We start from the raw sequence: 14,227 nt of genomic DNA, 5'->3' as shown, positions 1-14,227 counted from the left end.
TTAGTAGGTGATATGGATCTTCTACAGCCAATAAAATACTGTAAACAATGCAGAAGGAGGTCACGGATTGAATGTATTAAATCAAACAAGAAAGAAATATATGAATGAGATGATTAAATGTTTTATTTCTAAATCTATCATCACAGTCAAAAATTAGCTATAGAGCTCTTGGATAAGTGAATGAGTCCATCCGCCATCCATTCATCAATAGTTGATCTTGCAACACAACTAGTATTTCATGACCTTGTATTTGAAACACTACATTCAATGCAATATCAAATATAATATATAAACATCTATTATATTATTTTTAAAGGTATTAGCTGTCCCATCTTAATGTGTACACAGTGGATAAAAAAAGTCTACACACCCCTATTCAAATACCAGGTTTATTGTGTATGTGTGTATGTGTGTATGTGTGCGCGTGTGCGCGTGTGCGCGTGTGCGCTTGTGCGCGTGTGCGCGTGTGCGTGTGTGCGTGTGTGCGCACGATGATGATGATGATGATAGAACCTATGTTCAAAAGAATCTTGAGTTAATTTCTCATTTGAATTCACTCTCTACTCCTTTCCTAGAAATGCCAGAAATGTAAATCGGACTTGGATTGATGGAGGGATAAAAATGGGAAAATATTATTCATAAATCATTATTTGTACCTCGGGTGATCCTTGAACATCTCCAAACATCTCATCAAAGTCACTTGGACTTTTCTTCAGAGTCTGGTCAGCAGGTAGCGTGTTGTCATTGTAAGAGGACACAAACTTAAAGTCACTGGTTCTGGAGCCTGTCGTCAAGTAGGCGTCATAGTTGTAGGTGCTGCGTAAAGTTCCCGTACCGTCCACATCTGCGTAATTAGGAGGCAGATATGCGCTGGGGATGGCAACTGCTCCATCAAACAACAGTCTGGGCTTTCTCCTGCGACAAAACCTCACAGCAAGGACCACCATGATGAAGGTCAGGAAGAAGGTGGACACGGACACCAGCGCGATGATCAGATATGAGGTAAGCTTGGAGTTCTTCTCGTCGTAAGAAATGTCCTTCAGCTCCGGTACCTCTGCCAAGTTGTCCGAAATAAGCAAATACATGGAGCAGGTGGCCGAGAGAGGGGGCTGTCCGTTATCTTTGACGGCCACAATCAGGTTCTGCTTCATGCTGTCAGACTCTGAAATGTCCCGCTGGGTCCTGATCTCGCCGCTATGGAGACCAATGGTGAAAAGTCCCGCATCTGTGGACTTGAGGATGTGATAGGACAGCCAGGCGTTCTGGCCCGAGTCGGCGTCCACCGCGATCACTTTGGACACCACAGAGCCTCCGTGTGCAGCTTTGGGGACCAGCTCGGTCATGAAGGAGTTGCCCTCTGGGGCGGGGTACAGGATCTGAGGAGAGTTGTCGTTCACGTCCCAAATGAACACGCTGACGCTCACGTTGCTGCTCAATGGAGGAGAACCGTTGTCTCTGGCCATGACGTTGACTTGGAAACTCCTCAGGTGTTCGTAATCAAAGGACCTGACGGCGTGGATCGCCCCCGTGTCTCCATTGACAGACACGTAGGAGGACACCGGGGTGCCGTTCACCTCGGCAGGTAAGAGAGAATAAATGACGGTGCCGTTCTGTCTCCAGTCAGGGTCTTGAGCACTGACAGAGCATAAAGTGGAGCCAGCTTTGTTATTTTCACTGACGTATGCGCTGTAGGACTGTTCCCCAAACACGGGCGGGTTGTCATTGATGTCTCCCAGAGACAAGTGGACGCTTTTCGAGGAGGACAGAGGAGGGGAGCCCTCATCAGTGGCGCTGATTGTAATGTTGTAGTCTGACACGAGTTCACGGTCCAGAAGTCCAGTTGTCACCAGAGAATAATAGTTTTTGATAGACGGAACTAACTTGAAGGGGACGTTTTGTTGAATGGAACAGCGCACCTGCCCATTCTTTTCAGAGTCTCTGTCCTGCACATTAATGATGCCCACCTCTGTGCCAGGTGACACGTTCTCTGCCACTGAATTAGACAGTGACTTCAAATTGATCTCAGGGGCATTGTCATTCACATCAGTGATAGAAATGACCACGTTTGCATAAGAAGACAGCCCAAGCCCATCTTTGGCTTTCACACGCAATTCATATGATGTGCTTGTTTCATAGTCAACAGTGCCAGTTACAGCTATTGCACCGATTTTACGATCAATGCTGAATAACTTCTTTACATCTTCTGTAACATGTCCAAAATCATAACTCACATTCCCATTCACCCCTTCATCTGCATCTGTTGCACTAACATTAATCACGATTGTACCCGGGGCAGAATTTTCAGGGAGACTAGCTTTATAAACAGCCTGGCTGAACACCGGGGCGTTATCATTAGCATCCAGCACAGTGACGTGTACGGCTACTGTGCCTGATCTCCGAGGAGAGCCGCCATCTAAAGCAGTGAGAAGCAAATTCATCTCACTTTGCTGTTCACGGTCAAGTTCTTTATCAAGCACAAGCTCTATTGTGTTACCACTGACAGACAAAATAAAATTATCATTTTTCTTTAGGATGTACTGCTGCACTGAATTTTGTCCTATGTCCGCATCGTGCGCTTCCTCTATCACAAAACGAGCTCCTTTAACGGCTGACTCCCGTATCTCCAACTCTATTGAGTCATCATTAAACAACGGTGCGTTATCATTTATATCTTGAACATGCAAATTAATTCGATGGAGCTCCAGTGGATTCTCCAGGACAATTTCCTGTTTGAGGACGCATGAAGCCTTATTGCCACAAAGCCCCTCTCTGTCAATCCTGTCAGCCACAATCAGCTCTCCGTTTTGCGCGTTTAAATCACAATAAAGCTTCCTGCCCCTGTCGGCGTCGATGCGCGCTTTTCTGCTGGACAGCGCGCTCGCCTCCAATCCGAGATCCTTGGCTATATTCCCAATCACCGATCCTCGTTTCATCTCCTCGGGAAAAGAAAAGCTCACGTCTCCGAGTGCGGAATGCAGCAAAAGAAAAAGGAAATAAAACGTGCGCGATGGCAACATTTTAGAATCCATCATGGAAGCCTCCCGAACGGAATGGAGAACAATGTGGTCTACAAAATCACCCACACGCATGCACAATGTCAGTCCACTGCAAATGAAAAAGGGCGTTCAACAATTTAAAGGCTGGTCTATTGCGCCACCGTGAGTAGAAGTTAATGTAAACACAGACAATGTATTTTTTACTATAAAACTGGTAATTATACCATGTGTGTGTGTTAAATATTACAGCTAAAGACGCTAACTGGTAGTAGTCACTAAGCATAAACAAATAAATAAATAAATAAATAAATACATAAATAAATAAATAAATAAATAAATAAATAAATAAATAAATAAATAAATAAATTAATAAATAAATAAAGTCCCTTAACTATAAATGTACTTTATGGATCTCTTAAAAGAGTGAGGGCTGCACTTACTCTTACTCTATAGGATATTTTTACTTGTATTACTATTATTATTAGTATTGTAATGGGGTTTCACACTTATTCATAACTCAGAAAAGGTATCTGGAAATATGATTCACATTTATCAAGCCTTAAATTGTTCAAATACTGGTTTGCTATTTTTATCTGATGACAAGATGTTAATGCAACCACTAGGAAACCACAAATCATTGGATTATTTTTTTCAACTGAGATCAGCCACACAACAAGAGCCAATACGATGAACAGATCTATTAAATTACTGTTGGCTATAGATGCAGTAGGTGTAGTATTTTCAAGGCAGATAGTCAAATCCATCATTTTACCAGACTACATCACAAGATTTACAAAGTCATCACTAACAAACAAAGGAACTGCCGGGGATTTGGGACCCTGTCAGACAAAAACCCTTTGGGGCCTGTCACTTCAATGCCACAAATTGAAAATATCATTTATAGGCCCCCTGTCAGCAATGGACTTCATCACAGTTTTCCACTTTATGGCACCCCAGATTCAAAACAAACAAAATCATACACTGCTTTTATCTTTCAACGATGACTGTATGATATACAGTACTGACCAATACAAACTGAGCAAACCGTTGCATAAAACAAGATAATTCTCTGATGTTGAACAGATGCTAAACAACGTGATCATGTTTTTTTTTTCCAATGTGTGTTTTAAGTATCACTCCTAAGACCAGATGGTAACCCCTGGAAGTGTCATAGCTCTGAAAGAACTTGTGAGAAATGTAACGAAACCAGAAGAAAATAAAAATATAAAGACCTTAGTAGATCTTTACTTTGAGCTGCAGCTGACTGCTTCTGAAATATTCAACACGAATACAAGCTCCAACTTTGCGTTGTCCACAAAACAAACACAGTAACATCCCATGTCCATTCTTGACAAAGAAAATAAAAGCAAACATACAGCATGTAAATGTCATATCAGCTACAAAAGACCAATTGATTAAGTCACTATGATGTCTTGTAGGAATAATATTTCAATTCATGAGAGGCTGGGTAAAAAAATATTAAAAATGAATAAAGTGGATATATGATTGTAACAAACATTATGTGCCGCTACATGTGTTGATAATGATTGGAAATAGAATGTTCTCCAAATTTGTCTCAAACTTTGTCTCAAAAGAATGAAAAGAAAATAGCAGATTACTGTTGTTCAAAATCTATCTACATTTTTTATTAATGCCAGGTTTTCTAACTTGGCTTAAAAAGGTCCAAACAATCATGAAAATGCATAGCCTGCAGATGAAAAAAATAAACTGAAAATGAATGCTGTGATAATGTGATGCTGTCAATAATATTGTGATGAAACGTTGACTATTAGTGGGGAACAAATGTTATTAATCTTATGAGCTCAACAATAACAAGTAAAGCCATGAAGCGAACATGTGAATGCCAACAAGGATGGTGGCAAGGGACAACAGTAAAATAAATGGGAAGAAATATGGATGACTGAGTAGTCACCAATCATGTGAACAGTGTGGGTTTCACCCAACCAAGTTGGGATAAACGCCAAGAAACAGAGTGGCAGAAGCGTGAATGAAGTAAATTTGACAACGTAAAAATGGGACTGTTGCTCATACCTCAGGAGAACCTTCAACATCTCCAAACATCTCATCAAAGTCAGAGGGACTTTTCTTCAGAGTCTGGTCAGCCGGCAGCGTGTTGTCATTGTAAGAAGACACAAACTTAAAGTCACTCGTTCTCGAGCCTGTGGTCAAGTAGGCGTCATAGTTGTAGGTGCTGCGTAAAGTTCCCGTGCCGTCCACATCTGCGTAATTAGGAGGCAGATACGCGCTGGGAATGGCAACTGCTCCATCAAACAACAGTCTGGGCTTTCTCCTGCGACAAAACCTCACAGCCAGGACCACCATGATGAATGTCAGGAAGAAGGTGGACACGGACACCAGCGCGATGATCAGATAAGAGGTCAGTTTGGAGTTCTTCTCGTCGTAGGATATGTCCTTCAGCTCCGGCACCTCGGCCAAGTTATCCGAAATAAGCAAATACATGGAGCAGGTGGCAGAGAGAGGGGGCTGTCCGTTATCTCTGACGGCCACAATCAGGTTCTGCTTCATGCTGTCAGACTCTGAAATGTCCCGCTGGGTCCTGATCTCGCCGCTATGGAGCCCAATGGTGAAAAGTCCCGCATCTGTGGACTTGAGGATGTGATAGGACAGCCAGGCGTTCTGGCCCGAGTCGGCATCCACTGCGATCACTTTGGACACTACAGAGCCTCCGTGCGCAGCTTTGGGGACCAGCTCGGTCATGAAGGAGTTGGCCTCCGGGGCGGGGTACAGGATCTGAGGAGAGTTGTCATTCATGTCCCAGATAAACACGCTGACGCTCACGTTGCTGCTCAGTGGAGGAGAGCCGTTATCCCTGGCCATCACGAGGACTTGGAAACTCCTCAGGTGTTCGTAATCAAAGGACCTGACGGCGTGGATCGCCCCCGTGTCTCCATTGACAGACACATAGGAGGACACCGAGGCGCCGTTCACCTCAGCAGGTAAGAGAGAATAAATGACGGTGCCATTCTGTCTCCAGTCAGGGTCTTGAGCACTGACAGAGCATAAAGTGGAACCAGCTTTGTTATTTTCACTCACATATGCGCTGTAGGACTGTTCCTCAAACACGGGCGGGTTGTCGTTGATGTCTCCCACAGATAAGTGGACCCTTTTTGAGGAGGACAGAGGAGGAGAGCCCTCGTCAGTGGCGCTGATTGTAATGTTGTAGTCTGACATTAGTTCACGGTCCAGAAGTCCAGTGGTGACCAGAGAATAATAGTTTTTGATTGAAGGAACTAACTTGAAGGGGACGTTTTGTTGAATGGAACAGCGCACCTGTCCATTTTTGTCAGAGTCTCTGTCCTGCACATTAATGATGCCCACCTCAGTGCCAGGTGACACATTCTCCGATACCGGATTAGATAGTGACTTTAAATTGATCACAGGGGCATTGTCATTCAGATCAGTGATGGAAATGACCACTTTTGCATAAGAAGACAGCCCAAGCCCATCTTTGGCTTTCACGCGTAATTCATATGATGTGCTTGATTCATAGTCAACAGTGCCAGTTACAGTTATTGCACCGATTTTACGATCAATGCTGAATAACTTCTTTACATGATCTGTAACATGTCCAAAATCATAACTCACATTCCCATTCACCCCTTCATCTGCATCAGTTGCACTAACATTAATTACGATTGTACCCGGGGCAGAATTTTCAGGCAGACTGGCTTTATAAACAGCCTGGCTGAACACCGGGGCGTTATCATTAGCATCCAGCACAGTGACGTGTACAGCTACTGTGCCTGATCTCTGAGGAGAGCCGCCATCTAAAGCAATGAGAAGCAAATTCATCTCACTTTCCTTTTCACGGTCAAGTTCTTTGTCAAGTACGAGCTCTATTGTGTTACCACTGACAGACAAAACAAAATTATCATTTTTCTTTAGGATGTATTGTTGCACTGAATTTTGTCTTATGTCCGCATCGTGCGCTTCCTCTATCACAAAACGAGCTCCTTTAACGGCTGACTCCCGTATCTCCAACTCTATTGAGTCATCATTAAACAAGGGCGCGTTATCATTAATATCTTGAATGAGCATATTAATTCGATGGAGCTCCAGGGGATTCTCCAGGACAACCTCATATTTTAGGACACATGAAGCCTTGTCGTCACAAAGCTCCTCTCTGTCAATCCTGTCGGCCACAATCAGGTCTCCGTTTTGCGCGTTTAGATCACAATAAAGCTTTCCGCTCCTGTCTGCCTCGAAGCGCGCTTTTCTGCTGGACAGCGCGCCCGCCTCCAATCCGAGATCCTTGGCTAAATTCCCAATCACCGATCCTCGTTTCATCTCCTCGGGAAAAGAAAAGCTCACGTCTCCGAGTGCGGAATGCAGCAAAAGAAAAAGGAAATAAAACGTGCGCGATGGCAACATTTTAGAATCCATCATGGAAGCCTCCCGAACGGAATGGAGAACAATGTGGTCTACAAAATCAGCAACCTGCAAGCAGAACGTCAGTCCACCGCAAATGAAAAAGGGCGTTCAAAATTTAAAGGCTGGTCTCTTGCGCCACCGTGAGTCCAGTTTGTTGACAAGAAAGCCTACTTGAATTTTATATTTCTTCAAACAAACCTTCGTTGTACCCAATATGTTATCAAATTATGTTTTAAAGAGTAGTATAATATATTTTATCTATTTAATAGCATTTGTTTTTACAACAGACATTATAGACTTTTATGTGGATGGATTAATTTCTGTAACACTAAATGAAGAAATGTTTACTTGTCATTTCTGAGTGGCATATATAATGAAGGTTTTTATAATTAATAATGTCTTATTGGGATCTTATACTGAATAATAATAATAATAATAATAATGACTTGTTTTGTTTTAGAAACCCACACACAGCATATAACAACATGCACTGGACTAATGTGTTAAGGGATATTAGCAATGCAACAGCAGCTAATTTTTAGTCATCTTCAAGAAAATGTTCTAAAATACTTTAAGTAAAATAAATTTCAAGGTGCTCAGACAAGGATTTACATGAGAACTGTTGTATAATTAACTCCACACAACTGTGAATTGATTCTCAAGAAGCGTGTAAAAAGCAGAATAAAACCGCATTTACTTGGAACTTGTTCATTTTTTTTTACATCAACACTTCATAAATAAGACAGTATAAAATGACTAACATGGATCAAAACTCCCTTGATATCTATACACGCAATTTCTATGTGGAAACGTCATTGCGAGGATCAGACTGCAACACCTACAGCTGTTAGAGCACACGCAAATATTTTTTTCAGGTGAGGTAATGAGACTACAGCACAACGGCTAATGCAGAATGTCAGTGTCTGTGCCCTTTTTCCCCACAAGATTCGAATGTTCATTATTGAAAGGCATGTACAGATCTCCACAGGGCTTCAAAGCATTCACTCACCACTTGTTTGTTCAGGTAAGGTCAGGAGCCAGGTTATATGGATGGTGGATAGCTTCATGATTTGATAATATATAAAGTATCCGGATCTTTCAAGCTTCAAGTAACACAGAATGTCAAATAATACTTTGAAAACCTTGGCTCATTGTCAAAACACACCTGACTTAAGCCAGCCATCTTGGTTTTAACCCGTCCCCCTGCATGGAGTTGACAACTCTAAATGCAATAGCCATACCTGGCCAGTGGGAGGCATTTTAAACAAACAAAAATCCCGACTGTGTTCAAGACTTCAATCACAGACCTGAGCTACAATAAGATACAACTTCTGTTATTGCTATTTTAAAAAAATCAAGAACTTTTTCTCTCCATAGACAATAATGTAAGTAAGGGCTGCCCAGGTGTGGTCCTTGGGAGCTCCTATCCAGCCTATTTTAGATGCATCTCCACTGCAACAAACCTGATACAAGACATTAGGATCATTATCAGGGTTCCCCAAAGCTTGCTGATGAGCTGATCATTTGAGTCATGTGTGTAGGAGTAGGGACACATCTAAAACAGGATGGATAGGGGCTCTTGAGGAGCAGACTTGGGCACCCCTGATATAGGTGATTCATACAAAATCACACAACTTCTTTCAGAGATAATGATGCAACATTCAGCTCTACCTTATATCGGACCCCAACAACAAACCATGCAAAAAACACTTACAAACAGACAAACAACCATTTACACTCACAATCACACTTGCACAATTTGGAGTGATAAATCGGCCTGCGATGCATGTATTTGGAATGCAAGAGATAACCAGAGCACCCGGAGGAAACTCACACAGGCACGAGGAGAACATGCCAACTTCACGCAGACTGGTGCAAGCAGGAATCGAACTGTGTACCTATGAACTGTGAGGCCAACATGCTAACCAGTGCTCCACCGTGTCACCCTATAAAGTTACCAAAGAACAACATGTAACTGAACACCTACTAATATGAGCCAAAGTTATGAGGAATATTAAATTAATGCGAGAATAAATAAATAACAGACACAAATAAAAGAAGTAAACTTAATATATTCAACATGTTTATCACTACACATACCTTTTAAAGTGCTACTGTTCAGCTGCTGTAAAACGAACCCAGAACTCTTTAAGGTCACTTTATTGAGAAGTGATTACTGCAAACCACTATTCAAAATAAATACTTTTAATCAATGTCAAACTAACCAAGTTGAAATGGCAGCAAAATTGAGAAAAACTTTGTTTCGTGATAACAAAAGAAACCATAAAATACTAATAGTAGTATGTTTGTGAAGAAACATGAGGCGATAAACAAATATGTACTGGCCTTTCCATTTGTAAAATAAATCATCCATGTGTGCAATCAAATTTTACGAGATGATCAGTATCAATAAGTGGAGCCATGAAACAATCCAGAAGGAATTGAAGGTCCCAAGAAAGGGGGAAACAGTAAAAGAAGTTGGAGGGTTTCTGTATAATTGCATAACTACCCAACCGCAAGTCTGTGGCCTGCCTTTAACCAGCAATTAGCTAAGATACCCTCCAGGTTACAAGTGACCTTGAACAACATACATATTGTAAAAAAATAACGATGGTTACACCCAGTTATTCCGAACGCTGAAGCAAATACTGCATGAACAGCATGTCTTGGGGAAAAGAGTAAAACAAAAAAAAAACAAATAGCATTGATGCCTACCTCTGGGGAGTTTTGTGCCTCTTCAAATATCTCGTCAACAAAGTCACTTGGACTTTTCTTCAGAGTCTGGTCAGCAGGCAGCGTGTTGTCATTGTAAGAGGACAAAAACTTAAAGTCACTGGTTCTAGAGCCTGTTGTCAAGTAGGCGTCATAGTTGTAGGTGCTGCGTAAAGTTCCCGTGCCGTCCACATCTGCGTAATTAGGAGGCAGATACGCACTGGGGATGGCAACTGCTCCATCAAACAACAGTCTGGGCTTTCTCCTGCGACAAAACCTCACAGCCAGGACCACCATGATGAAGGTCAGGAAGAAGGTGGACACGGACACCAGTGCGATGATCAGATAAGAGGTCAGTTTGGAGTTCTTCTCTTCGTAAGAAATGTCCTTCAGCTCCGGCACCTCTGCCAAGTTGTCCGAAATAAGTAAATACATGGAGCAGGTGGCCGAGAGAGGGGGCTGTCCGTTATCTTTGACGGCCACAATCAGGTTCTGCTTCATGCTGTCAGACTCTGAAATGTCCCGCTGGGTCCTGATCTCGCCGCTGTGGAGACCAATGATGAAAAGTCCGGCATCTGTGGACTTGAGGATGTGATAGGACAGCCAGGCGTTCTGGCCCGAGTCGGCGTCCACCGCGATCACTTTGGACACCACAGAGCCTCCATGGGCAGCTTTGGGGACCAGCTCGGTCATGAAGGAGTTGCCCTCCGGCGCGGGGTACAGGATCTGAGGAGAGTTGTCATTGACATCCCCGATGAACACGCTAACGCTCACGTTGCTGCTCAGCGGAGGAGAGCCGTTATCCCTGGCCATCACGAGGAATAGAAAACTCCTCAGGTGTTCGTAATCGAAGGACCTGACGCCGTGGATCGCCCCCGTGTCTCCGTTGACAGACACGTAGGAGGACACCGGGGCGCCGTTCACCTCAGCCGGTAAGAGAGAATAAATGACGGTGCCGTTCTGTCTCCAGTCGGGGTCTCGAGCACTGACAGAGCATAAAGTGGAGCCAGCTTTGTTATTTTCACTCACATATGCACTGTAGGACTGTTCCTCAAACACGGGCGGGTTGTCGTTGATGTCTCCCACAGACAAGTGGACGCTTTTTGAGGAGGACAGAGGAAGTGAGCCCTCGTCAGTGGCGCTGATTGTGATGTTGTAATCAGACACAAGTTCACGGTCGAGTGGCCCAGTCGTCACCAGAGAATAATAGTTTTTGATAGAAGGAACTAACTTGAAGGGGACGTTTTGTTGAATGGAACAGCGCACCTGCCCATTCTTTTCAGAGTCTCTGTCCTGCACATTAATGATGCCCACCTCTGTGCCAGGTGACACGTTCTCTGATATTGGATTAGACAGTGATTCTAGATGTATTATTGGAGCATTATCATTAATATCAGTGATAGAAATGATAACCTTGGCATATGTTGACAGTCCCAGTCCATCTTTTGCCTTCACACGTATTTCATATAATGTGCTAGATTCAAAGTCAACAGTACCAATTACAGCTATTGTTCCCTCTTTACGATCCATACTAAATATTTTCTTCACATCTTCTGTAACATGTCCAAAATCAAAACTCACATTCCCATTCACCCCTTCATCTGCATCAGTAGCACTGACAATAATCACGGTTGTACCTGGGGCAGAATTTTCAGGCAGACTGGCTTTATAAACAGCCTGGCTAAACACTGGGGCGTTATCATTAGCATCCAGCACAGTGACACGTATGGCTACTGTGCCTGATCTTTGAGGAGAGCCGCCATCTAAAGCAGTGAGAAGCAAATTCATCTCACTTTGCTTTTCTCGATCAAGTTCTTTGTCAAGTACGAGCTCTATTGTGTTACCACTGACAGACAAAACAAAATTATCATTTTTCTTTAGGATGTATTGTTGGACTGAATTTTGTCCTATGTCCGCATCGTGCGCTTCTTCAATCACAAAACGAGCTCCCCTGTCAGCTGACTCCCGAATCTCCAACTCAATTAAGTCATCATTAAACAAGGGCGCGTTATCATTAATATCTTGAATGAGCAGATTAATTCGATGAAGTTCCAGTGGATTCTGCAGTACAACCTGATGTTTCAGGACGCAGGAAGGTTTGTCACCACAAAGCCCCTCTCTGTCAATCCTGTCGGTCACAATCAGCTCGCTATTTCTCGCGTTCAGATCACAGTAAGGTTTCCCACTCCCGTCCGCGTCAATGCGCGCTTTTCTGCTGGGCAGCGCACTCGCCTCCAATCCAAGATCCTTGGCTAAATTCCCAATAATTGATCCTCGTTTCATCTCCTCTGGAAAGGAAAAACTCACGTCTCCGTGTGATGAATAAAACAAAAGGAGGAGGAAATAAAATGTGCGCCCCTGTAACGCGGTGCACCTTGAAGCCATCATTGAAGATATCCGTTAAAAGGGACGTGGACATGCAGTTGATACAACAAACTATTCAGAAATGTATTTCTACGCGTAACAGCAACGACAATTTGATGTTATCCTCCCTGCAGCCAAAATGTTTGTGCGGCCAAAACGCCCTTCGACAAAAGAGAGAATGACGGGTCATTTCAAGACTGGTCTATACCGCCACCTTGAGTCGATTTGCTCCGTTACAAACAGAACATTATTATTATTATTATTATTGATCATAATAATAACATTACAACCAAATTCACATTTCCAGTGTTCGTACCACGGAATTGCAACAATGCTGAGTTGAATTTAAAACAGACAAACTTTTTTTTTCACAAATAGGAAATACCTTATTTATAAAGATTAAGAAAACGTACAACCAGCAGCTTTCAGTCTGTAAATACATCCAATCTTTTGTTTTGCCATCAAAACACCAAAGAAAATAATTTATCATTAGTCGTCGCCCCCAAAGTTTTTTTTCCCCAATAACCGAGATTGTACCCTTACAAGAGGCCTAATAGTTTATTTTCCAAGCACTTTTTCCTCGCACTGTGCCCTTGCAGAGAAGCGTTAAGTAATTGTCAGTCGCCATTTTTATAGCGTATGTCCCCTCTGCCATCCATCCTCGACACAAACTTTTTATGTATTAAAAAATTAAATTACTTTATTTAATAAACATCGAACACTTTTCGAGCTAGTCTTGAAAGCATCTCAAACAGTCCGCGCGCACACAGAGCAGAAGCCAGTGATCAAATCCCCAGGTTGGGCGTCCGGGCCTGGCTGGCGGCCACCCCAGCTCGCCCGGCCGTGCCTTCCATTCTTCTGGCGGACGTTCGATCGCTGGACATCAACATGCCTGCTGAGTTCTGCGGACCGGACAGTGCGTAGCTGCTGTGCGTCTGGAGCGGATGGCGCGCTATCGGGCGGACCGGGCCATTGTACGAGGGGGAACATCGCGTGGAGGTGGACTGTGCGTCTACATCCGTGAAGAATGGTGCCGGGACTTTGTTGTGGGGTGCCAGCACTGCTCGCCACTGGCGAAGTTTGTGATCTCCGGGCTGTTGGGGTCCTGAACTCTCTCCCCGTTGTTTTACTTGTGTGTTAATCGTGTGCTGTGTCTCGTCACCGTGGGATAGGGGGAACGGTATTTCGGTTTCTTTGTGTGTCCTAGCATGAAGGAATTGACAATAAAGCTGATTCTGATTCTGAAATGTTCAGCAGAGCAAACCAGCTTACAAAAGGCAAAACGCACGCACGCATAAACACACACGCGCGCGCACAAACACGCGCACACGCGCACGCACGCACGCACACACACACACACCTTGAAATGAAACCAGCAAATCGCAATATAGAACGTGTACTTATGGATTTACAGCATGCATGTAGTGGTTAGCATTGCTAGAATAACAATATTTTATAAACATCTGCCTCTTTTCCTGATATTTGTGTCTTACTGCAGTATTCATTTTGTCTCAGCAAGAAAGCAAAGTTCTTTTGATACCACCCAAACACATGAGATATGTATCATCGGAAAAGCTATGTCCTCCACTGGGCACACCAGGACTTAAATAGGGTAACTGAAATGAGACAGAAAGAAATATACCAAAATCAAATGTCCATTAATGCGGACACAAATTATGAGGCATGGTCTCACAAGGATTTATTAAATCACATCCAACTTAACACATGCATGAATCTAAAAC

At 43.2% G+C, this 14,227-nt stretch overlaps 2 protein-coding genes across 17 annotated transcripts in view; both read right to left on the bottom strand.

Moving 5' to 3' along the window:
* The window catches only part of LOC119128672 (protocadherin gamma-C5-like), a 212,343-nt gene that overhangs the window by 144,513 nt on the left and 53,603 nt on the right, over positions 1–14,227 (bottom strand). The window contains exon 1 of one of the 16 annotated variants that reach the window (XM_037261312.1): positions 10,125–12,741. The exons of 14 other annotated variants lie outside the window; for them this stretch is intronic. In XM_037261312.1, the coding sequence (XP_037117207.1) occupies positions 10,125–12,509 (2,385 nt within the window). In that variant the 5' untranslated portion in view covers positions 12,510–12,741. Of the gene's footprint in view, positions 1–656; positions 3,224–10,124; positions 12,742–14,227 lie in introns of those variants that run through there. One more of the 16 variants, XM_037261288.1, reaches the window with a different exon arrangement.
* On the bottom strand, positions 5,043–8,288 carry LOC119128687 (protocadherin gamma-A11-like). Its single transcript, XM_037261375.1, has one exon. It carries the CDS (start codon positions 7,422–7,424, stop codon positions 5,043–5,045), a length of 2,382 nt encoding a protein of 793 aa, XP_037117270.1. The 5' UTR covers positions 7,425–8,288.

Source organism: Syngnathus acus, chromosome 10 (assembly GCF_901709675.1).
Source record: "Syngnathus acus chromosome 10, fSynAcu1.2, whole genome shotgun sequence".
Classification (NCBI taxonomy): Eukaryota; Metazoa; Chordata; class Actinopteri; order Syngnathiformes; family Syngnathidae; genus Syngnathus; species Syngnathus acus.
The sequence above is the reverse complement of the archived record's forward strand: the minus strand, read 5'-3'. Positions and strand labels throughout refer to the sequence as shown.

Excerpts from the sequence above, each read along its gene's own strand:
- LOC119128687 (XM_037261375.1), bottom strand. The coding sequence starts at position 7,424 with ATGATGGATTCTAAAATGTTGCCATCGCGCACGTTTTATTTCCTTTTT.